Here is a 26,398-nt window from a genome sequence, read left to right as displayed (position 1 = left end):
ACACTTTGAGCTAAAGCAACTTGATTCTTGCATTGAATAGACGAAGTATGATTAGTTTTATAAATGCCTACCCTTAATACAATGAAACTTGGGGATTTAATAATTCAATATTCATCATTGTTCAATTTGATAAAATGTAAATAACTCATTTTAAAACATACGGAATTCACTACAACATGTAGGTTCATTAAAATACAAAAGCTAATAAATAATGGAAAGCCACAAAATTCGGTTAATCATGAATTAACAATTTAAACAGTAACTAAACCAAACATCTAGGAAGAATATTTAAGCAAAACCCAATTTACACTAGCTAAATCAAATGTCCCCAAAAACAAATATCTAAGCTTTAAGTAGATTATAATTGTCATCTAATCTTAAATCCACTCTCACTGTGGCTGGATGTTCGGAGGATGAGGCGGGCTCTGCAAGAGAACTCTTCCCTTTTGAAACAAAGACGTCTGAGGAAACCATTAAATATGTGATTTTCCATCTAAAACTAAATGATTACAAGAAAGCGGATTGGATGTGGCTGGTGGCAAAAATTGAGAACAAAATAAAAATCTAGAGTCATAAATGGCTATCCCGTGCTGGGAGGTTGGCATTAATCAAATCTGTCCTAGAAGCCACCCCTGTCTTCTGGATGTATATATCTTGGATTCCTAAAGGTATTTTGAATATTATCTAGAAGATATGCTGCAATTTCCTTTGGCAAGGACAGAAAGGGGGGCGGACCTTTGCATGGGTCAGCTGGGACAAAATAGCATTGCCCAAAAAGTGGGGAGGTTGGGGCATCAAAAATCCCTACTATTTCTCTCAAGCCTTGGCAGCTAAAGAAGGCTAGCGGAGGTTGGGGCATCAAAAATCCCTACTATTTCTCTCAAGCCTGGGCAGCTAAAGAAGGCTAGCGTACAATCTGCCACGCGAACTTATGAACATAAGTGGTCACCAGGAAATATATCTATTCCCTTTCCCCAGTAGATTGGTTTTGGCTACAAAACATGAGTATACCAAACATATCTGCAATCTGGAAAGCTATCATCAAATCATTCCACCTTGTCGCTTCTGATCTTGCTTGGCATATTGGGATTGGCAGTGGAGTCTGTATTGGACATGATCTTTGGTCTGGTAGCGAAAATCATCATATAAACCCCTTGATTTGGTTGCCCATTTAGCGTCACAAAGGATCTACCATCTCAACCAAATTGTCGACCATGATCACCCGTCCATTTGGGGACAAAACTAGAAGTCTGTGGAAGCATTGAATTTACCTGAATAATGAATAATGGCACCAGGCCTAGGCAGATTACACTCATGCACTTTCAGCCTCCCACATTCGCATTCATGATTGAGAGGACGAATTACTTTGGATCCACACTAAACGGGGAATTTACATGCCGAAAGATGGTTATCTACAAATCATCGCTTCGAAGGAACGTGAACACACTCCATGGTGGTGGAAACATCTCTGGAAGTTGAAGAGTCTAGCAAAACCCAGATTTTTATTCTAGAGTATACTGGAGAACAAAATTCCCACTGGTGAAACTTTCAAAAAGAGATCAATCTATGGCCCATTTTGGTGCACATTTCGCAAAAATTTGAAGAAGCAGCGAAACACTTGTTCATTTTTTGCCCTTTTGCGATACAAGTTTGGAACTCAGTTTGTCAAGATCTATCTATCAACATCAGACGGCGGGGTGAAAATGTTTTACAGACATGGCAGCAGTGGTGGAGTGAGGCTTGACCTACAAAACTTGAAAACATCCCACTCCTCTCTTGCTGGAGGATCTGGATGGCCAAGAATCGTAAAATATTCAAGGAGATATCCTTCAAGCCTAGTATAATAAATGCTCAAACCACTGTTATTTATAATATTTTGCCCGATGAGGAACAATCCCAACAAAACCATCCCATTACAGAGGAGGTTATCGATCAATCCATGCCTTGGGCATATTTCAACAGAGCTTCACAACAAAACCAGTGTGGCAAGGGTGTTGTAATTCATAAAGATAATTCATAATACACATCATTATGAACTAAAGGCGGGATTGGGGCCTGGTACAAACAACTATGCATAATTGCTTAGTTTAAAACTACTACTATTATCTATTGAAAAAGGTTGTCGACAGTTACAAGTCTATGGTGATTCAAAGGTGGTGGTGGATTGGTTTAATCAACACACGTCTCACACACACTCAGCAGTTTATTGGAGGAAGCTCTCATGTTAAAATCCCATTTTGATCACATTTCTTGTCATCACATTTACAGGGAGAGGAATATGCTTTCCGACAGGTTATCCAAAGAAGTTGCGCAACAAGATTTTGGTACTTGGCATGTGACAGAGCAAAATGGTCAAGATTATTATCAGTTTAAACACAGAACATTTACAGAACTTGTTCCAGACACTGATGCATAGCAGTAACAGTTCACATCTAACTCTATTTATCAGCGGCTCTCTTTGACATTTTGGACCGTGATGTTTATATTAGTCTTTTTGTATGTATGGTCATATATAGATGGACTGGACCTCATGTTATATTATTTTTTATATTATCAGTATGCATATCAGACATTTTTTATGACTGCCTGTACCTTCCAGCAGTCTCAATTTCAGCATGATATATCAGTGAATACAACATGTAATTTTCTATCTTTTTGATGATAAACATTACGATTTTTCCTTGGAGAAAAAAAATTATAATTGTCATCTTGCTGAAATTACTAGTATTTAAAGATTATTCTCGATTTGTCTAGTATAAATTTTATATATCAAACTTATGACATGTTTTATGAGTTAATTTTCTTTTAATTCTCAAATTTCTTATAATCTCATTACAAATATTATTCTTGAGATCCATATGAATTTTATAATTTAAACTTTGATTTTATTCATGTTCAATCATAATTAATCCTCGTGTAAATGTAAATGCAAGAATATCTGCTATCCATGTAACGAGAGTTCCAATAACAAAATTCTAATATCTTAAATGAATAGAGAAAGTGAAGCACATTGGCCTACTTAAACACTTCTTGTTTATCTACTAATTATGATAAATGTAGGAAAAAGCAATCTAGAAAGATTGAAATACCAATCTACTGATCAAATTTGCAACATTAACAAGATTGCAATAACATTGTGGGATTGTACACAATATATATGGAATAAGGTTACACCAATTAAGTAGATAAGATTAGAATTTGTGTTTAACCAGATTTTAACAAGTCTATATTTTTACGATATTGTTTTTTCTGAGGAAAAATTGCAACTTCTTATTAATAAAATAAAAAGTTACATAGAGTAGATGCACAAATGCATTCAGGAATTGTCCCTGGACCAGTGTATGTGCTTTAAGCACTCATAGTAGCTAGGCTACAAAAAATTAGAAAAAAAAATTACATTTAGCCAGATAAACCGGCTTTTCCTTTGTCTTTTTACTTTTGGACTTTTTGCCAAACCCCGAGTGATGGAGTAGTTGTAACAATTGCCACCTTGGTATTTCTTGAAATGTTTGGGCCTTCTCTATCTGAATCTAAGCTCTCAGAAACATGAGATCACTTAGTTCCACCTGTGCCTTCATTGTTGCTCTTAGTTCCACTTTTACGATATTGTTAAAAATAAATATATTAAAAAATATAATATCCACAAGTTCTAAGATATCTGACGACGTAATTTGTTAAGAAGAACTCAGTGAAAAGGATATATCACCATTGATAATGTACAACAGCCATGAATGGCTTACACTCAAGAATGCTAATAATTCATTAAGAGGAAGGTCTCTGAAAATTACAGTGCCCCGCTGACGATAAAATAAAGTGAACTAAAATTTGTATTAGTGTCCACTAAAGACCAAAATAAGTTAAGGGATTTGTTTTAAAGAGCACTGCAGAAAGCAACACTTAAATAAAATGAGATGAAATGACAAGCATGTGTATATATGTCAAATAATGTCCTTTGGATAGTCAGCCTGCATTGATGGATAAATGATCAGTAACAATTCTTCAAAGGCCCTCTATTAGAATAAGATTCCAAATGGTTGGATACGTATGAAATTTGATGGGTATAAAGGAAATCCTTGGTAATGGTGGAAGAAGGTTAATTTCTTTCCAAGAGTCGACCATGGCAACATAAAACTCCAATGCTGGGGGAAGGATCAAAGGGGTGAAATGCTACTGAACATGTGACTGTGATGCTGTTGAAACGATGGATGTAGAAGATTCACGAAGGGCTAGGGAAGTAAGAGCCAAATGAGGGCGTTGATAGAAGAAAAGTGGTAGTAAATGGCCATGCAGGTAATGAAGGTGCATGCAGAGGGACCACACCAAGCATGAACGGCGTTGAAGCGTCCAAAACGAAGAGATGAGATCGCGGAGATCCCAGAGAAAGGAATAGAGACAAATAAGCCAGACGGAAGCCCGAAAGGCGGTAGAATCTGTCCCTCCCTATTTGCAGCAGAGATGTCTAATGGAAGTGGTCACAGTAATGTCGAGGAAAATATGGAAGATGAGATGTGTGATGTTATGAGACAACTCTTTGTGGAGGACAACGTGCCAGATAAAATCAGGCATCCGACCTCCTGAAGCTCAGGTAGCATTCACCCCGACCTTCCCTTGGTACTTTACAACAATCCAGGTAAATTTGTTGCTAAGTTGCTTCAGGGCTAGGAAAGTAAGAGCGCAGATGAGAGCGTTGATAGAAGAAAAGTGGTAGGAAAGGGCCATGCAGGTAATAAAGGTGCATGCAGGGGGACTGTTAAATTATGGTATGTTCTATGCTTAGAGCAATTTACTTATTTTTCTTCTTATTATCCACATATTAGCAATCACATATACATTAAGTAAAGTGTAGATAGAACATTAAATGATCAACAGAAAACAAGCCAAGACAAGAGACACAAGATGTGGCCGCTAGCCAGGGACAAACCCCAATGCGGGGAAACCCTTTGATCAAATCTTCTTTTATCTTCAATAGTTCAGCAGAGAGATAGTACAAAAACTGAATTCTGTAATTTTATATCAGCAGCAGCAAACCCTAGATCAGCAAAGTCAAACTTGGTCAAACTAGTTGAAATTGACCTCTAAAATAGTTGGTCAATTTCTAATCAACTTGTCCTTGAACAGCCTGAAGAAACAACCCTTGAACATCTCCAAAAGTTCAGTCAATTTGCAGATTTCTGAAGTCAACTTGCAGCCCTAAACTAGGGCAGACAACACCGATCAAACCAAAGGTCAGATCGAGGTATGCCAAAAATTGTGGCCTGCCTAGGAGAGAGGCAACCACACCCAATCCACACTTCTGAATGGTCAACATTGGTCAAAGAGATCACCTGTTGTCCTAGCATTCTTCTTTCTGTGTCTTCCTTGCCCTAGGACATTTTCCTTTCAGCCACATGTGTGAGAGAGAGAGAGAGGCTCCTTTTATGCGTAGGAGAGAGAGAGAGAGGCTCCTTTTATGCGTAGGAGAGAAAGAGAGAGGCTCCTTTTATGCGTAGGAGAGAGAGAGAAGATGAGTGAATGAGTTTTCCAAATGAGGAGGAGTCTCCTTGTATTTATATGCAAACGTTGAGTGTGAAAAGATGTGACTGTTGGGCTTCTAAGCCTACATAAGTTTGCTGGCCGACCTTGACAATTTGTCCATAATCAAAATAAACTCATATCTCCATAAATATATATCAGAATCGGATGATCTTTAGATCAATCCTACACCTCTAGATGAGAGGAATCTAGGAAAAATATCATAAGCCATAAATAAGGTGATCCACATGGAGTTTGGCCCTAGTTGCCAATTTTAACACTCCCCCTCAATTAGGGAGAACTTCATCTGCAATCTGTTGGACCATTGCTGCTATCCATCCATCAAATGCACTGTCCTGTATAGCTTGACCAAACTTTGCTCTACTCTGCTCTGCTTTGCTCTGCTCTGTTCTACTCTGCTCGAACTATGAAGAAGAAGAAATGATCGAGGATGTATCATACCATCCTCCACTACCCGAAGCCAGTCTCAAAGTGTGAAACACTCTCACTGATCCCAGGTCAGTATCATTGATCCCAAATCAATGGAGGTCATCCTAGCATAGGAAGTACGGTAGATACAACGATGCATCCATCGATAGTACTATTATGGTCCCTATCCTCATTTCCCTGCTCATTGATCAGATGAGAGGTACTTCCCATGAGTCCCAGACTGCATGGGTAAGATGCCTTCTTCAACCTGCACCATAGAGGGCCTTCTTCTATGGCAGGTTGAAGAAGGCCCTCTAGGGACAGGGTAAGGTGCCTTCTTCAACCTGCACCCTAGCACCCTGAGCATGGTATGAGAGGATCGATAGCTACTTGCTGAAGCTGGGATTCACTGGGAGTGAAGCCGACCCTAACCTTTACTTTAAGGTTATAGATGACAAGCCTCTCATATTAGTGCTATATGTTGACGACCTCTTTCTAACAGGTGCAGACCCTCTCATTCACGAATGTAAGATGGAGTTGGCTTTTGAGTTCGAGATGAAAGACAAGAGGGCCTTCTTCAACCTGCACCATAGCCATAGAGGGCCTTCTTCAACCTGCACACAAGAGATTTTTTATCATAAATTTCAAATCCTTCGAGTTGCTCCCCATAGACCTCCTCTTTGATCAAACCATGTAAGAACGCAATCTTGACATCCATCTGATGTAGGTTCCATCCTTGCGAAGCAGCAAGGTGTTAATTTTTGGTATGTTCTATGCTAGAGCAATTTATTTAAATTTTCACAATTGGCAATCACATCAGCATTATGATAAACTGCAGATAGAACATAAATATAAAACGCAGAAGACAAGCCAAGACAAGAGGACACAAGATATGGCGCAAGCCAGGGACAAACCCCACAATGTGTGGGGAAACCCTTTGATCAAATCTTCTTTTATCTTCAAAGTTCAGCAGAGAGAGAGAGATAGAGTACAATGATTTTAAGTCAATACTTGACTTGCCAAATAGGAGATCAGACATCAGAGATCTTCACCTTGAAGATGACACAATGAGGTTGCAGATCTGATCCCAAGGACTGAAGATATGTAGCAGATGAACAGCTCAGTCAGTTACCCATATTACTGAAGCTTTCCTTCCATAAGACTCTCCTTCCTTTGCCGATTCACTGATCATGTCAAGGCTGCTAATCTGGTACCTTTCATAAGGACTGGTGCATGGCAGACCTGGTCATTTGTTAGGGCACCCTCTGAGAGCCACAACACCTTAACCATGCCCCACAGTTCACCTGATTACTGCAGCTAGCTTTCATACAATCCTCCAATGATACGCTGCCTTATAGGGCTGCTTACCTTCTGAACGCAGCTACTAGATAAAGGCCTCCAACTGCTGGCTATGGCCTGCGGCCTAGCCCATCAGTGGACTGAAACTTTAGTCCCTTCAAACAGTGATCCAAACAGCTCCTTAAACTACTGTCCCTAGCTCCTCCTTTTTGCGGATTCTTTTGCTCAGCACACCGAGATCAAGAACAGCTTGATTATGCCCAAACAATCCTGAAATAGGCCACGCTGTTACCTACAGCAATGTAGCATTATGTCAGCGGCTTAGGTGACAGCAACTGGGTCTCTTTGAGCTGCGTATAAGGGCTCCCCTTACTGCGGCTAAGGGCACTACTATACAGCTGCTTAAGACCTCCATTTGCTGTGGCTGGAACCTCCTTCTTTGACTGCGGCTAAGGCAGATTATGATTGTGGATAAGGAGTCTCTTTCTTGCTGCATATAGGGTCAATAGACAATGGATTCAGACCTTCATTTAGGGCCTATATTAGCCCTCCTCTCATCTGCGGATTGAGCCTCTTGAGACAGCGTATAGGGGCTTATTCATGCTGCACATAAGTCTCCTCTTATCTGCATTTAGATCTTCTTATAAGCCTGCAGCTAGGGCATCATCTGCACTGCGGCTAGGGCACAACTGAACTGTGGCTAGGGCATCAGCTACTGCGGCTAGGGCATCAGCAAATGTATATTTTAGGTGTCCCTCCTTCTCCAAAAACCCAAGACGTGGAGAGGAGGAGAACACACCAAGAATGTGTGTTAAAATGACTTCAAATCCTCACCAATTTATACTAGAACGTAGATGATGAATAGACACGTCTATTGGGCTTCTGAGCCTACTCAAGTTGTTGGTCGGCTTGGTAATAATTATATAAACAAAATAAATTCATATCTCCATAAATACTTATCGGAATCGGATGATCTTTGGATCAATCCTACACCTCTCGACGAGAGGGATCCAATAAAAATATCAGCTGTCATAAATAAGCTGATCCACATGGAGTTTGGCCCTAGTTGCCAATTTAACACTCCCTCTCAACTAGGGAGAACTCCATCCAGTGATCCATAAGTCCGACTGTACAATCTCGGCCATCAGTGCCCTGCACTGCTCTGCCCAACTCTGCTCAGCTCTGCTGGCTCTGCTAACTCTGCTTTGCTCAGCTCTGCTGAGCTCTGCTCTGCTCAGCTCTGCTGGCTCTGCTAGCTCTGCTCTGCTGGCTCTGCTCTGCTCAGCTCTGCTGGCTCTGCTCTGCTCAGCTCTGCTGGCTCTGCTAGCTCTGCTCTGCTCAGCTCTGCTGAACTATGAAGAAGAAGAATTGATCGAGAATGTCTCATACCATTCTCCACTGACCCGAAGTCAGTCTCAGAGTGCGTACCACTAGTCCCAGACTAGTCTCAGCCGACCCGAAGTCAGCTTCATAGTAAGTACCACTCCTACCACTGGTCCCAGACCAATATCGCAGTCTCAGAGAGTGTACCACTGGTCCCAGACCAGTTTCAACCGACCCGAAGTCAGTGTCATAGTATGTACCACTCTCACTGGTCCCAGACCAGTACTGCACTGACACAAAGTCAGTCTCGGAGTATGTACCACTGGTCCCAGACCAGTCACAGCTGACCCGAAGTCAGCGTCATAGTATGTACAACTCCTACCACTGGTCCCAGACCAGTATCACTGATCCCAGATCAATGGAGGTCATCCTAGCATAGGGAGTACGGTAGATACAACGATGCATCCATCGGTACTACTATGGTCCCTAACTTCATTTCCCTGCTCATTGATCAGATGAGAGGTACTTCCCATGAGTCCCAGACTGCATGGGTAGGATGCCTCGACAGGAGAACTTAATCAATCCTGTCCTAACAGGAGAACACATCAATCCTGCTACAATCGCCATGGAGAACACATCAATCCAGGCCTCACAGGAGAACTAATCATCCTGCCACAATCGCCATGGAGAACACATCAATCCAGGCCTCACAGGAGAACTAATCAATCCTGCTACACAGGAGAGCGAATCATCCTGTTCCACAAGAGAGCGAATCATCTTGTCCCACAAGAGAGCGAATCATCTTGTTCCAGTGCACACCACCAGGGGAGGGTGAGTCACCCTGTGGTCATATGTTGCTCCAGTAGAACTGCAAGCCCCCCAGAGCTCCCAGAGCTCAATGTATACAACATGTAGGACCCTTCTTCAAAGGTCTCTCGACGACTCCAAGTCGTTCAGGAAAATCACAAATTTGATCTTTCCTAGGGGCTCTGTCCTGTGCATCATCCTAATGCGATGGAGCCTCCTTGCTCATCGACTTACCATGATGTCTATCTGCTGGAGCAATCGACGAATACGGGATTCCTCAATAATCGAATCCCACCTCTGGTTGTCACAGAGAATCACAGTGGTACTCATCATGTGAACAAACAGCTCACTGAAGAGCTTCAGCAACCAGACTGCCTCACAGAAGGCCATACTAGCAGCAATGTATTCTGCCTTGGTGGTGCTCAGAGTCACCGACGTCTGCTTCCTGCTCATCCAGGGTATCGAGGCGGATTCCAAAGAGAAAGAGCACTTAAAAGTGCTTTAGTGATCCTCCACACTGCCTGCCCATTCAGCATTCGAATAATAATGCAATTTCATCTTTTCGGCAGTGTATCTCAATCCATGAGAGATTGTGCCCTGAAGATACCTCAGAAGATTCTTGGCACCAATCCAGTGAGGCTCAACCAAATATGAGCTCACCATGCTAACTGCAACACAGATGTCCGGACAGAGGTTCTCCAAGAACATCAACGCGAATGAGTTTATAAAACTCAGAGGCATTTCCCAAATCAGGTCCGACATCACTACCATATAACTTCTGAAAGTTAAGACCCTTGAGGTAGTCACAGGCTTGCAGCTTATCTTTTCACATTCAGAATCCAACTCCCTCTATCTCCTATAAATGAGAGGGTCTGCACCTGTCAGACATAGGTGCTGGTATGAGAGGTTTATCATCCACAACCTTTGAGTAATGGTTTGGATCAGTTTCACTCCTGGTGAGTCTCAGCTGCATTAGACAGCTATCAATCCTCTCATACTATGCCCGAGGTGTTTTGCTTCAAGCCATAGAGAGCTTTCTTCCACCTGTATACATGAGATTCCCGATCATGAGTCTTAAACTCCTCGGGTTGTTCCAAGCCTGTGGACCTGCTACATGAAGGGAATGGTCCCCTTATAATATTTTCCTTTGGTACATTTCAGACATGTACCTACATGCTCCTCTTTGAATTCAAGCATCTGAGTCACCATCTGACTCACAGACCTCCAGTGCTGAGTCAACAAACATGGTCCCCAGTGGACTTCCAGCAACTTGATACAACCCAGAACTCAAAACATCTTAACAAGATATATTTTCAAACACGTACCTTTCCATTGATAAGTGCCATCTTGTAACCTTTGATTTCCATTTCCGAGATGGTCATCGGGTTCTTCTTGCGATCAGGTACATAAAAGAGATTCAGGGGTTTCTTGCTTTCGTGGAGGAGTCGACCACTTCCTTGATGACCTGCATTACCAGTCATTCCTTTGATTATTGAAGATGTCCCAGGAATGATTGTTATCTTCATCAAGAGATGTGTCCCTGCCATTCGGACACTCCTTCGCATAACGGCCGAACTTATTTCAACAAGGCATCTGCCTTTCCTTTCACCCTTAGAACCGAACTTCCCAATGAAGAGATCATTAGATGGGCCATCAGAAACTTCTGCTGCGTCATTCTGATAACATTCTCTGCTTTGACTACACCCTAGGTGAATTATGGGGAACCCATTGATCCTTCTGTCTTGTCCCAACTGCCTTTGGTGATTGCTCTTTCACTCTTGCTTGGGCATTGTCTTCACCTCAGCTCCGATACCATGTTAATTTTTGGTATGTTCTATGCTAGAGCAATTTATTTAAATTTTCACAATTGGCAATCACATCAGCATTATGATAAACTGCAGATAGAACATAAATATAAAACGCAGAAGACAAGCCAAGACAAGAGGACACAAGATATGGCGCAAGCCAGGGACAAACCCCACAATGTGTGGGGAAACCCTTTGATCAAATCTTCTTTTATCTTCAAAGTTCAGCAGAGAGAGAGAGATAGAGTACAATGATTTTAAGTCAATACTTGACTTGCCAAATAGGAGATCAGACATCAGAGATCTTCACCTTGAAGATGACACAATGAGGTTGCAGATCTGATCCCAAGGACTGAAGATATGTAGCAGATGAACAGCTCAGTCAGTTACCCATATTACTAAAGCTTTCCTTCCATAAGACTCTCCTTCCTTTGCCGATTCACTGATCATGTCAAGGCTGCTAATCTGGTACCTTTCATAAGGACTGGTGCATGGCAGACCTGGTCATTTGTTAGGGCACCCTCTGAGAGCCACAACACCTTAACCATGCCCCACAGTTCACCTGATTACTGCAGCTAGCTTTCATACAATCCTCCAATGATACGCTGCCTTATAGGGCTGCTTACCTTCTGAACGCAGCTACTAGATAAAGGCCTCCAACTGCTGGCTATGGCCTGCGGCCTAGCCCATCAGTGGACTGAAACTTTAGTCCCTTCAAACAGTGATCCAAACAGCTCCTTAAACTACTGTCCCTAGCTCCTCCTTTTTGCGGATTCTTTTGCTCAGCACACCGAGATCAAGAACAGCTTGATTATGCCCAAACAATCCTGAAATAGGCCACGCTGTTACCTACAGCAATGTAGCATTATGTCAGCGGCTTAGGTGACAGCAACTGGGTCTCTTTGAGCTGCGTATAAGGGCTCCCCTTACTGCGGCTAAGGGCACTACTATACAGCTGCTTAAGACCTCCATTTGCTGTGGCTGGAACCTCCTTCTTTGACTGCGGCTAAGGCAGATTATGATTGTGGATAAGGAGTCTCTTTCTTGCTGCATATAGGGTCAATAGACAATGGATTCAGACCTTCATTTAGGGCCTATATTAGCCCTCCTCTCATCTGCGGATTGAGCCTCTTGAGACAGCGTATAGGGGCTTATTCATGCTGCACATAAGTCTCCTCTTATCTGCATTTAGATCTTCTTATAAGCCTGCGGCTAGGGCATCATCTGCACTGCGGCTAGGGCACAACTGAACTGTGGCTAGGGCATCAGCTACTGCGGCTAGGGCATCAGCAAATGTATATTTTAGGTGTCCCTCCTTCTCCAAAAACCCAAGACGTGGAGAGGAGGAGAACACACCAAGAATGTGTTATAAAATGACTTCAAATCCTCACCAATTTATACTAGAACGTAGATGATGAATAGACACGTCTATTGGGCTTCTGAGCCTACTCAAGTTGCTGGTCGGCTTGGTAATAATTATATAAACAAAATAAATTCATATCTCCATAAATACTTATCGGAATCGGATGATCTTTGGATCAATCCTACACCTCTCGACGAGAGGGATCCAATAAAAATATCAGCTGTCATAAATAAGCTGATCCACATGGAGTTTGGCCCTAGTTGCCAATTTAACACAAGGGCTATGATCGAGCGGATGGTGGTATATCGAGCAACAGGTGCAAATATCTCGTAATAGTCTTAACCTTCCTTCTGGGAGGAGCCACGAGCGGCAAAATGATCCTTATACTTTTCCGCACTTCCATCAACTGCATGTTTTATCTTGTAAAGCCATTTTGAAGTGACAACTGCTTTGTCCTGGGGTCTGGGGACCACATCCCAAACATCGTTTTTCATAATGGACTCATATTCCTCGGTCATAGCATCCTTCCATACTTGATGCTTGACAACATCTGTGAATGACGAAGGCTCATTTTGGATGATCGTGCTCATGATGGTCAGGTATCCCTGATACCTGTTCAGCTTCTTACTTTCACGGAAGGTTCCTCTGGGTGCAATGTGTCCTTCAGCATCAAGTGTCCCCCTAAGCCATGAAGGCCTCTTCCTAGAAGAGGAAGGCTCTTGCGGAGGAGGGGATCAATAGAATCCATAGGTTCTTCCACATCGGGCATTGTCTCATCTTCCTTTTCCTTCGATTCCCCGATGCCAGCTTCTTTAGATCCCCTTAAAGTAGGAAGATTGTCTACTTTGCTAAGAGCCATATCTTCGTCAAAGGTGACATCATGACTAATCTCGACTTCCCTTTGACCAACTACATAGATTCTATAGCCCTTAGCATTTTCGCTATAGCCCAGGAAGATTCCTTTCTTTCCAGATGCACCCAATTTATTCCTTTTCTCTTTCGACACATGAAAATACACAGGGCTTCCAAAATTCTAAAATGAGATATGTCAGGTTTCTTACCGGTGAACATTTCTTTGGGAGTCTTGGAACCCAATGCTTAATGAGGGCATTGGTTTTGTACATATACGGCGGTATTTGCAGCTTCGGCCCATAGAAACTTCGGAAGTCTTTGATCATGGAGCATAGCACGAACAGCGTCCACAATTGTACGATTCTTCCTTTCCGCCACACCATTCTGCTCAAGAGTATATGATGTAGTGGTCACTCTCTTAATGCTAGCCTCTTTGCAAAAGTCATGAAACTCATTGGATTCATATTCAATCCCATTTCAGTTCTTAAGGTCTTGATCTTCTTTTCGGTTTCATTCTCAATCAAGGCTTTGACGTGTCGAAACCAGGAGAACACTTCATCCTTTTTTTTCAAGAAGTATATCTAAGTCTTGCGAGAATAATCATCTGTAAAAGTGAGGTAATATAAATATCCTCCCAAGGAGTTCACAGGCATCATACTGAATATGTCTGAGTGAATCAACTGCAATATATCGGAGGTCTTGCTTTGGCTTGAGGGAAATGGTCACCTATTGAGCTTTCCTTCGACACATCCTGGACATACACCACCTTGCTCTAATCTGAACTCGGGCATCCCGAGCACCGTTTTCCTTTCATCGGGTAGAGCTTTATAATGAAGGTGAGCAAACCTCTGATGCCATAGTTTGAACTGAAGAGATGCGTCACAAGACATGACACCGAGCGGACTTCCTCCAACGTGATATAATGAATCAACTCGAAACCCAAGAGTAAAAGCATCTTTAAAGTTCTTTTTCCATACACGTACCTTGCCATCGCTGAAGGCCACCTTGTAGCCTTTGTCTTCCATTGCCGAAATGGACACCAGGGCTTTTTTGAGATCAGGTACATATAATACATCTCGTAAGTGGATGGTATTACCCTGATTCAATTGAAGAGTGACATTTCCTATGCCTTTCACAGGATATTTGAATTATCTCCAAGAACAATTTCCAAGTTGGTTTCCTTCTCTATCAGATTATAGAGAGCTTCTTTGTAACCAGTGAAGTGCCTTGGGGCACCACTATCAATAAGCCAATTTCCCAAGCGAGTCCGGGGGAGCAGTAGTAGATAGAGTTGCTGGTAGATAGTATTCATCTTGCTTATTGTTAACAGTGTTAGATTCATACCTGGAATTTCTTGCCTTCTTCAATAATTGTCCTCTTCCTTGATTTCCGGCACTTCTTTTACTTCTACCATTTGACCTGCCATTCTTTTGATTGCCTTGAGAGGGATTTTGATCATCATCCTAGTGTGAGTCCCTTTTATCAGGGCACACTCCCTTGCATAGTGACCTGTTTTATTGCAATTGTAACATCGTCCTTTTCTTTTTCTTCCACCCTTTGGTCCAGCCTTTCCTTTGAATTTAGCCCCGGAATTGTTTCTTTGGTATGAGAAGAAAGGCAGAGGGATGACCTTTAAGTATGGGCATTTCTTGCTATTCCATCCTCGTTTCTTCTTGAATGCATCTGGCCATTAATTCCTCAAATCCAGGAATTACGTTATTGTTGAGAAGAGTAGTCCTGAATATATACCATTCAGATGGTAGTCCTCCAGGAGTTGTGAGTGTCATTTCCCTATCAGGAATTACTTCCCCAATAGATAGGAGATCATTCTTGATCTCAGTGATCCTTAAGAAATATGCTTGCATATTCTCATCTTTGCCCTTTTTAATTTCCTTCAGCTTATTTCTAAGAAACAAGACTTGATTTGCATCATTAACTTTAAGTAAACTCACCAGTTTATCGACAGAGTCCCGGATGATCTTCCTTGCTTTGACTTCTCCCTTGGTCCATTTGCTCCTAGCAGCAGCGGATGCATTTGATGGAGGCTCAACAGATCCGCCTCTCACATGGTCCAACACTTCATGTTCTTCTAATGTTAGATCGAGAGACATCTTCCATCCGTGATAGTCAAACTTCTCACAGAGTTTGTCTTCAGCAGGGAAGTGTGTTGAGGACCCCATGATTTATTTTAGATAGCCTTGCCAACCTTCTCTTCAGTGATTGCTCTTGCTCTTGCTTGGGCTTTGTCTTCAACTCAGCTTTGATACCATGTTAAATTATGGTATGTTCTATGCTTAGAGTTGTTTACTTATTTTTCTTCTTATTATCCACATATTAGCAATCACATATAAATTAAGTAAAGTGCAGATAGAACATTAAATGATCAACAGAAAACAAGCCAAGACAAGAGACACAAGATGTGGCGACTAGCCAGGGACAAACCCCAATGCGGGGAAACCCTTTGATCAAATGTTCTTTTATCTTGAATAGTTCAGTAGAGAGAAACAGTGCAAAAACTGCATTCTGTAATTTTATATCAGCAGCAGCAAACCCTAGATCAGCAAAGTCAAACTTGGTCAAACTAGTTGAAATTGACCTCTAAAATACTTGGTGAATTTCCAGTCAACTTGTCCTCGAACAACCTGAAGAAACAGCCCTTGAACAGCCCCAAAAGTTCAATCAATTTGCAGATTTCTGAAGTCAACTTGCAGACCTAAACTAGGGTAGTCAACACCGGTCAAACCAGAGGTCAGATCACCTCGATTTTCGTGCCAAAAATTGTGGCCTGCCTAGGAGAGGCAACCACACCCAAGCCACACTTTTGAATGGTCAACGTGGGTCAAAGAGATCACCTGTTGTCCTAGTGTTCTTCTTTCTGCATCTTCCTTGCCCTAGGACGTCTTCCTTTCAGCGACACGTGTGAGAGAGAGGGAGGCTCCTTTTATGCATGAGAGAGAGAGAGAGAAGATGAGTGAATGAATTTTCCAAATGAGGAGTCTCCTTGTATTTATATGCAAACACTGAGCGTGAATAGATGTCACTGTTGGGCTTCTGAGCCTACATAAGTTTGCTGGCCGACCTTGACAATTTGTCCATAATCAAAATAATTCATATCTCCATAAATATATCGGAATTGGATGATCTTTAGATCAATCCTACACCTCTCGATGAGAGGAATCTAGAAAAAATATCAGAAGCCATAAATAAGGTGATCCACATGGAGTTTGGCCCTAGTTGCCAATTTTAACAGGGACCACACCAAGCATGAGCGATGTTGAAGCGTCCAGAAGGAGGAGATGAGATCGCAGAGATCTCAGAGAAAGGAATAGAGACAAATAGGCCAGACGAAAGCCCGAAAGGCGGTAGAAACCATCCCTCCCTATTTGCAGCGAAGGTGTCTAATGGAAGTGGTCACAGTAATGTCAAGGAAGATATGTAAGATGAGATGTATGATGTTATGAGACAACTCTTTGTGGAGGACAACGTGCCAGATAAAATCAGGCATCCGACCCCCCGAAGCTCAAGTAGCATCAACCTCAACCTTCCCCTGGTACTTTACAACAATCCAGATAAATTTGTTGCTAAGTTGCTTAAAGCAATACAGATACATAGTGTGCATGTTAGATATAAAACAGATTCTAGTACCTCTAATAGTAGTGGAATAGTGGTATTAGTAATCTAGGATTGCAAGGATCTCAACAACTCGGGACCCAAGGCTTTGTGCTTCTAGCACACGCTCAAGCCAGAATGACAGGATCCTTTACCAGATACCCGGAGTTATCTAGCCGAGGGAATGAGGATGTGGAGTAATACTCGTACCTATACGAAGCTATATGGAGAGCTCGCCAGACGATGGGATGATGTGAAGTTGATCGAATTCCAGACCACCCTTAGAGAGAGAGCCCTGAGATGGTTTACCAAATGGGCAGAGTTAAACCACATAAGAGATTAGGTTTTTAGTGAGGTTGGCAGAGTGTTATGTCATTTACTAAGTTCCATTCCCCTTTTGATATAAGTCAGCCAAATGGTATGTTCAAAAAGAATGAATGCCAAGTACAATACCTAGTTAGATTTGATGGAATAAATATCCCTTGAACATGGCACCCAATCCAAAGGAAGTTTTTCAAAACCCTATGATTTGTTTCTCGAAACAACTTCCAAAAAAAGAAATCAAGCATACCAAAGGAAATTTATGTTATGAAGTGCAAACCCCAAAAATTAAAGCATGTTTCTTGAAGCAACTTTCAAAGAAAGGAAAAAAAATAGCTTTGTAACTTTATTGAAAGATGGAGAAATATGTAACTCTAAGCAAAGCTTTGAAAATGCATTCGAGTTTGAAGGTTAGTGAGCTGTATATTGTAGAAGACTCAGGAAATTAGTTTTCAGATCGGATTGGTATCATGCTTTGGAAAATATTCAAAGACAAATGGATATCCATGGAATCATACATCAAGAACAAAAATATAGAAAAGTGAACCATGTTAAAGAGCAAAGACAAAAATGCAGAGTAGTAGATTATACTAAGAGCAATGGAATTTGCACGGAAGGGATTTCTCTCAGATTCTCACACAGATTGCTTGCATATTATATTTGTGCATGGATCAGTTAGAAAGAGTTAGCATTACTTACATCGGAAACTAGCCAGGATGATGTCTTTATGCCATTTATTAGCATGAAAAGCTGAATGTTTTTTGCCAGTGGTTGGTTTCGAACGTCCACATTTCAAGCAATGCATTGATGGTTGCATCAGTGGGAATTTGTTCCCTTGTAGTGGCAAGATAACGCTGCTGCAAAGAGGCGATATGGTAATGATTGAGTACTAAGGTGGCAAAATGGTCCAATAACTGACTTTAGCCAGGATGATGTCTTTGTGCGTTTGCTTTCTTTTGCTCGGCACACCACCAAGGCAGCCAGCTTCAAGCTACAAGCCAAACAACTTTCAGAGCATTAGATGGACTGGTATGCCTAGTTTTTAAAGACCTTTCTATGTCCTGACATTTTATGAGCATACTCTTCTATAAACATTAATGGCACTGAACTTGGGAAATCTGGTCATCCAGGAAATCGATACCCTGGTATTGTCTCTTCTGGTCTGTTCAATGAGGAAATTGATACCCTGCCTCTTATTATGCAACATATTATAACAACATATATGCAACATATTATAACATTTATAAATACATGTGGGCACTAATTGTTTGATGCATTGACTTCACTAAGCGAGATCCAATGTTATATACTGATTATCTGAAGGTTGCCATTTCACTTTTAATTATGATGTGAAGTTCCAGCTCCAAAATAGATAAATGACACTATGGTTACTGCTGAAAATATAAGAAATATCGTTGCCAAATTGCACTGATGGCTGAAAAAATTATCAGGACATAAGAGATTGGGTTTTATAGTATTGAACCTTTGGGCTTAATATACTGTCATCATTTGCGATTAATCATGGGTGCCCTTGACTTCCACTAACAGTTTCACCAATCACGGACCAGAAGAACATGCAATCCCCTCAATAATTCTTGACTGCTAACTGTTCCAACTTCCAAATTCTCCCCAAACTGTCATTTATATCTACAATGCTATGGTCTATTTTAATGACAAGCAAAAACAGAATTATAATGGAACTGTAAATATAACTGAATTCATGCTACATCCTCCTAAAAATCTAGCCAGTAATCTTACCTGTCAAATAGTTCTACATTTACAGTTGTTAATGACAGGATCGACTGATCCATAGAAAAATCTCATCAATCCACTGATAATAGCCATGAATTTGATCAAAAGAACATTCCATCGTAAAACCTCATAGAACAGAATACTTCCCAGGTTGAACTGCACCTGGCAAAGAAAGAGACTGTGCAGTATAATCTTCCAAGACTCGTTTCACCTCAGCTTTGGCTTTCTTGACTGATGATTCAGTTGGGCCTTCAATAAATAAATAAAGTTTACGTTCCCCAGGTCCAGCAATTTTCCCGGGAGGATAATATTGCCCTCTTGTGGTAATTGCAGCTCCTGTCCATTCTGAAATAGGCCCCAAGGTCTCCTTGTGAGTAACCTTCCACCGTGCATTTTGTGGGAAGTCGTTGATTTCCAATTCAGCTTCATAGTGTTCTGGCAAAGCATCTTTCTGTATCTTTGCTAGATTATGCTGTAGATTAAGAGCAGCGGCTAGGGCAGCTGCTCTTGCAGCTGCATCAGTCGGAACAGGATAGGCACCTGGAAGACCAGAGACAGGTACTGCTGGTGTCCCTGGAAGGCCCACAGCATTTGGTGCCACTCCTACCCAAGTTTCCCCAGGGCGAGCCCCAGTTGTTACACCTGCTGAGAGTACTCCAGAGTTGGCCATTGATGTTATGTTAGCTTTTGTTGCTACAGCCAAAGCAGCAGCTTGTGCCTGAGCTGCAGCTTGTGCAATGTCACCTCCTGCTTTGCGAATTCCTTCATCATCATCTTCTGAGTCAGAAGACTTGTCATCTTCATCAAATTGATACTCTCTTCTTTGAGCTTTCTTTGCAGCTTTCCTAGCCTCCTCTTCCTCTTCATTGAACTTGAAGCCACTGCCACCATAGCCAGTGCCATGAGCATGCTCAGTCCCTTGACTCACTTTAGCCATAAACCCATCAGCCATCTTTTTCAGATCCTCAGGTATAGGTTGTTCTGATAATTCCAATGCCTTTACAAGGTCAGGTGCATATCTTTCTTCCTCCTCGGAAATGAAGGTGATGGCAACACCCTTGCGACCTGCTCTTCCAGTGCGCCCCACCCTGTGTACATAATCTTCATAGTGGTTCGGCGCATCAAAGTTTACGACAAGCTCAAGCTCTTTCACATCTAAACCCCTTGCTGCAACACTAGTGGCAATTAACAAATTACAGACATTGCTTTTAAAGTCAGAAATTGTAGACTCCCGATCTGTCTGGTCCTTGGCCCCATGAAGAGAAAGACATGGATAGCCATGTTTAAGCAATTCCTTGAACAGAACGTCACATTTTTCCTGTGAATGTACAAAGACTAAAATTTTTCCCTTTTCATACCACTCACCAAGAAGCTCCAAAAGTCTCAAGAATCTTTCACCTTCGGGGCGAACCTCTATAGACTGCGTTATATCCTTATTAACAACACTACGTCCACCAACTTGAATTTCCACTGGCTTATTCAATACTTTGCGAGCAAGAACCTCTACCTGCCTAGGAAATGTGGCAGAGAAGAGCACAGTTTGTCTGTCTGGTCTGGTATTTTGAACAATTCTAGTTATTTGAGGCTCAAAACCCATATCAAACATCCTATCAGCTTCATCCATAACAAGGTAGGTGACTCTGCGAAGATTTGATATCTTACCACCACTTGTACATAAGATATCAATCATTCTACCAGGTGTGCATACCACGATTTCAGTACCTCTCTTCAAATCACTAATTTGTTGTGCTACTCCTGAACCTCCATAGACAGGCACGCAATTCAATCCTAAAACCTTAGCAAATTTCTTGATATCAGAGTGAATCTGTTGAACAAGCTCTCTTGTGGGAGCCATAATCAAACCAATTGGTCCATCACCTGTAGCAAGAGGAGGCTGATCTTTAATATGCCTTAGCATAGGCAAAACAAATGCAAGAGTCTTACCCGAACCTGTTTTTGCTACACCGATACAGTCTCTTCCACTCATGATCACAGGAAGGGCCTGAGCTTGAATAGACATAGGCTTCTCGAAGCCTAATTTTTTGATGACTTCGAGGACATTACGAGTCAATCCAGTCTGGTTCCATGTCTTGACAGGCTTCGGTATGTCTTTTCCACGAATCTTCAACTCAAGCTGCTTTCTGTAAAGTGCAACTTCCTCTGATGTCATCAGAGATATTTCTCTTACTTCCCGGTAAAAGTCTTTCCTGAAAGGAGCATACTGCACCTTGGAGTGGTCCACAATAGATAGTTTCTCAACTTTAGTTTTCTTCACTCTCTTCATGAACTCGTCATCATTTTCATCATCCACTTGATCTTCATTGATGTCTTCATCTTCTTCGTTATCCGTGTCAGACTCCTCACCTGGTATAATTCTCCCGAGAGTGTTTTTGATAGTCCTCTTTCCTTTGGAGCCTACACCTTTGGCTTCATTCTCAATTTCATTACTAGGCATGGAATTTTCTGCTGTGCTATTCAAATTTTCCATGTCAGATGCAACCAAAGTATTCATGAATGCATCCAGAGGATCAATTTCATCTTCAACATTAGCATCGGATTTATCAATCTTCATGGCCTCTCCATTCTGCATATTTTCATCCTCCGAATCAACCATTACAGCATTTCCATTTTCAAACCCAGGAACATCTCCATGTGCTTTCATAACAGGCAATACATCATCATCATCAGATTCTTCACCTTCAAGGGTCCATTTTTTCCCAGCTTTAGCCTCTGGTTCACCCTTATCCTCCCCTCTCTTTTCCTTCTCACTCTCTTCCTTCATTCGCTTCAGCTCCTGCCACTCCTGAACTCTCCGCCGCCTCTTCTCCATTTCTTCATCAAGTCTTCTTTGTTCTTCCTCCATATCTTCTTCTTCAGTGACATCCTTCTTTCCTTTGAGATTAATCTCCTCGTCGCTCTCTTCGTACTTCCTCCGCTTTCCACTAAAATTCTTCCTGCCCATGCCATCCTCCTCCTCATCCCTGTACCTTTCACCTCTAATTCTTTCCCTTTCTCTATCTCTACTCCGAGCTCTCCCTCCATCTTCATCATCCTTATGCCTATCTCTGTTCCTTTCCCTTTCTCGATCTCGACTACGAGCACGGCCACCTGCATCTTCATCATCTCTATACCTGTCACCTCTATTCCTGTCCCTTTCCCTAACAGATTCTTCTCTTTTCCTCCGCTTCCGGTCCCAATCATCCTCTGACTCTGAATCCCTGGCCCTGTCAGAATCACGCCGCTTCCGCTCACTCTTAGATCGATCATCCCTGTCTCGATCCTTAATCTTTTCTCTTAATTTTTCCCTGTCATCCTTCTCGCGGTCTTTAATCTTCTCCCTATCATCCTTCTCCCGGTCTTTAATCTTCTCCCTATCATCCCTGTGCCTACTCCTAGACTCCTTTTCCCTATCTCTTGAATCTCTGTACCTTGAATCTCTCGAATCCCTGTATTTATCTGAACTTCTGTCTTTGTCCGATCTTCGATAGTCCCTGTCCTTTCTCTCAACGTCCCTCTCTTTCGATTTTTCACGATCTTTTTCTCTGTCCTTGTCTCTGTGCCTCTCAACGGTCCGTTCTCGATCACTTTTCTTATAGCTATCCTTCCTCTCTGCATCTTCCTTCTTCGATCTCTGTTTTCCATCCTCCATTTTAAAAACCGCTCCGATTAATCAGTTTATTCACCGAGTCTGCAACGTTTTACAATGAAAAAATACAAAGATTTTAGTTTAAAAACCTGCGAGGCATTATATCTAAATATAGAAAACAAACAAACAAACAAAATCATTTGGCATATTTGCTCGGAACAGCACTCCGCGTGTAAAACAGGAAAAATGAATATATGAAAAATTAGGGTTTTCAAGCATAATGCTCAAGTTTTCTACTAATTGTTCAAATAATTCACGCATCGCCATAGTTTTGACCTGAGATGAATTCCACAGGGTTTTCCAATTAAAGATAGATAAAGTTTAAAATACTGTTCCTGGAATAGTCATATTTTTGCTGGGAAGAGTACTCCTCCCAACAGAAACATAATTTTTATTCTTTTTTTTTATGAGAAAAAGCGAAAACTAGTTCTACCTAAAATAATACTGATATGAATAAACCCTAAGTAGATGGTCTTCAATCAATCAAAGCTCGAATTTCTCTCCTTACTCTTAAAATTGCTCACACATCCCCATAGATTTACCCTGATAAAAAAATTGAAAACCCTAGACAGTGCAAACGCATAAAAATTGAGCCATGTTTTTGGCAGAGGCAGACGATTAGGGCTCTACCTTTAATGACTGAAGAGAATCAAAGCCAGACATGAACCGAGTTGAAGCTCGGTGTATGAGGACCAAATTTCAAAACCTTGTATTTTTATTCGCGGCTCCAAACCCTCGATTTGCTCTGTTCGTCGTCAACAGACGCTCATGACAGGCTATGGTTCTCGAATACCGAAAAAACTGGTTCCTCCTTGCAATCTTAGAAATAATCAAATACGAATGGCAAACTAGGATCAAACGTCTGGAAAGCGGTCTTAGCTCACTCATTAAAATTTGTACGAGGGTATTAATACTTGTGCATTTATTTATAACGAAATGTTTCTCTAATTATTTTGTATTTTTATTTATAACTGTAAAATAGTTTTTATATTTTTATTTTTAACTATTTTTTTATTTTTAATTATAAAAACTATTTTAGAGATAGGAGTCTTTCGGATTAATTATATAGTTAAGATTTGGTAAACATTTCTAACCAACTAATGTGATTCATCATAGATTATTTTATAAAATATTTTCTCTTATAATAATTATTTTAAAATTTTGATAAGATGGAATTTTATTTAGAGTGATATTACATAAGTATTTCTTGCACTTAGTTTTTCATGTGTTAATGTGTTTTAATTTGTCGGCTTGACTCATCACTATTAAATAGGAAAACCACGCCACCTGTAATAACCCGCTGGTGGTGGTTTGTAAGGGAGCAGGCTTCCACTCTTGCCAGATGCCTCTGGGTCTTGGGCCGTTAAATGTATATACCATTTTATTATTAGAAGTGGGATATGTTTTTATGTGTTATAAAAATTATTAAAAAAATTTAAAAATCTTATGTTAAATAAAACATTTTAAAATTTAAAATTTTAACTATAAATTGATAATTATAAATGGGTTGTAAGTTATGATAGAAATAATTTTTATTATATGGTTTTATAACATTTTGTCAAATAAATTAAATAATTAAAAAATGTTATTGGATATTAATTTGACAGTTGTATGTTTAAATTATAAATGTTATTAGTCTTTATCTTGACAGAGATTATAGCATTCACTATGTGGTCAAAGTGGATTGACTCTCTATTATTTTGCCAAGTTTTTGCAATATTAACCAAAGTTGCAAGAAAATGTTGAATATTTCTATTTTCTAGTAAATTCAAAAAAAAAATTCCAATTTTTGGAAATCTTATTTCTAATTTTTTATTCGCTAAGCGAGCTTTAATGTAGCATAATTCCTCTCGTGGAGGGTGATTTATTTTCAATATTTGTCGTGCCTCACAAATCATTTTAAAATAAAGAAAATATAATTTTTGTGAGTGGTCACTTTGTCGATGAGTGCTCTGACACTATTGTGTCTGACACTGCTACTACTCTATTCAATGATGGCAAAACTAACAGGCTTCCAAGTCGCTTATGTAAGCGAGGGGGTTGAGGGGGGAGGGGAAGGAACACTGAACAAATATGTGGAGGAAGGAGAAAGAGTGTGCAGGAAGTGCGAAAGAAAGGGTGTGCAAGGAAATTTGTTAAAGAGGAGGGACTATATAGAGCCAATCTTTCCTCCTCCGCATAAGGCTAATTTAATACGCAGAGTCGAGGCATGGACAAAAAAGGCTAATTTTGTGAGTGGCCATTTCGTTGGTGAGTGCTCTGACATTGTTATGTCTGACATTGCCACTGCTTTACCCAATGATGCCATAACTAACGAGGTTGCAGATCCTTATGTAAGCAGGGGGTGGGGTTGAACAAATATGCGGACAAAGATTTTATATATTAATATAATATGAAACTACTACTATTTTGTTGTGGGGAAAAAGGGTGTGCAGGGAGTGCATGAGAAAGGTTTTGCGGAGAAATTGTGTGTAGGGGAGTTTGTTAAAGAGCGAAGGTTATATTGAGCCAAGCTTTTTTTCTCCACACTCAACATTGTATATTTTAAAATTTTAAAAATTAATCCGCACATCAGATGGAAAGCAATCTATCTCAGTGTTTAATAAACTTTCTCATATTAATTGATAGATAGTTTCATTTACAAATGCTTCCAACGTTGTCGAGTGTTCGAGGTTTCCCTTTTCCTAAACAAGGAATAGGAACTTTTTCACTCTTGCATACTCTATCGTATGCCTACCTCTTTGAGTATGCAGAGTGTTAAAGAGCGAAGGCTATATCAAGTCAAGCTTTTTTTTTCCGCACTCAGCACAATGTATATTTTAAAATTTTAAAAATTACTTTGCACATCATATGGAAAGCAATCTATATGAGTGTTTAATAAACTTTCTCAGAATAGCTAATAGATAATTTCATTTACAAATGCTTCCAATGTTGTCGAGTGTTCGAGGTGTTGTAGCATTTTTTGGTTTTGATAAGTTAGAATAAATTAGACAAAAAATGAAAATATATTTACAAAATGTTAAAATAGGATGTGGACAAAAAGAATATTGAATAAAAAAATGTTAGGAAAAATATTTTGATAAATATGTCCATATCAAAGAAAATGTTAGGGTACATGCCCTAAAAAATGAAGGCAAAAATAAAATGTTAGATTAGACAGAAAAGAAAAAGAAATCAACTCTGAAAGTGTTGCAAATCTAAATGCCACTACTTTGTTCTAAATTCAGTTTGAAAATAATAGTTGTGTGCAATTTGTTTAGATGCCACACTAGGTTATTTAATCTAATTATACAGTTGCATCATAATTGGATTTGTTTTAAATCGATTCTCATAGGTAGAAAGTAAACTAGCTCAACAACTTAATCTGAGCCAATGGATGGAATAAGGTATAGAGATAGATTGTTCATAAAAAGAAAATATTGGGTTGTTAGTTTAAATGCACTCTGAAAGGATAAGTGAAAATGTTAGGAGTAGAAGGGTAGGTAGAAATGTGAAAGTTTGGGATGTTGAAGTGGTTATTTCCTAAAGATCGAAACATTAGGAAACATATTGATGATGGGAATTCGAATAACCAAAGTTTTGACCTTATGTTATTTCATTCATATGCTATCACTCCATTCATTAAATCACCTGAACCCACAGTCACCGCGTCCGCTTATCATATCGCCACCTCACCTCTCA

General features: G+C 40.6%; 1 protein-coding gene across 4 annotated transcripts; it reads right to left on the bottom strand.

Moving 5' to 3' along the window:
* Window positions 1-18,876: 18,876 nt before the first annotated feature.
* LOC149138144 (DEAD-box ATP-dependent RNA helicase 45-like) lies at window positions 18,877-23,606 on the bottom strand. Of its 4 annotated transcripts, none has more exons than XR_016264085.1 (3): window positions 23,348-23,606; window positions 19,078-22,759; window positions 18,877-18,981 (listed from the first exon to the last, which is right to left on the bottom strand). XR_016264085.1 is itself a non-coding variant. In XM_089446679.1 (2 exons), exon 2 carries the CDS (start codon window positions 22,718-22,720, stop codon window positions 19,199-19,201), a length of 3,522 nt encoding a protein of 1,173 aa, XP_089302805.1. In that variant the 5' UTR covers window positions 22,721-22,759; window positions 23,348-23,606; the 3' UTR covers window positions 18,877-19,198. The 4 variants fall into 4 exon arrangements, 1 of the variants encoding a protein (XP_089302805.1); XR_016264084.1 differs by having other exon boundaries at window positions 18,877-18,966; XR_016264086.1 differs by having other exon boundaries at window positions 18,877-18,934.
* Between the last annotated feature and the right edge of the window lie 2,792 nt (window positions 23,607-26,398).

Source organism: Pinus tabuliformis, chromosome X (assembly GCF_031772625.1).
Source record: "Pinus tabuliformis cultivar Carrire ecotype Pingquan chromosome X, CPIR1, whole genome shotgun sequence".
NCBI classification, from domain to species: Eukaryota; Viridiplantae; Streptophyta; class Pinopsida; order Pinales; family Pinaceae; genus Pinus; species Pinus tabuliformis.
The sequence above is the reverse complement of the archived record's forward strand: the minus strand, read 5'-3'. Positions and strand labels throughout refer to the sequence as shown.

What these genes read in the sequence shown, in the direction of transcription:
- LOC149138144 (XM_089446679.1), bottom strand. Translation starts at nt 22,720, where the DNA reads ATGGAGGATGGAAAACAGAGATCGAAGAAGGAAGATGCAGAGAGGAAG.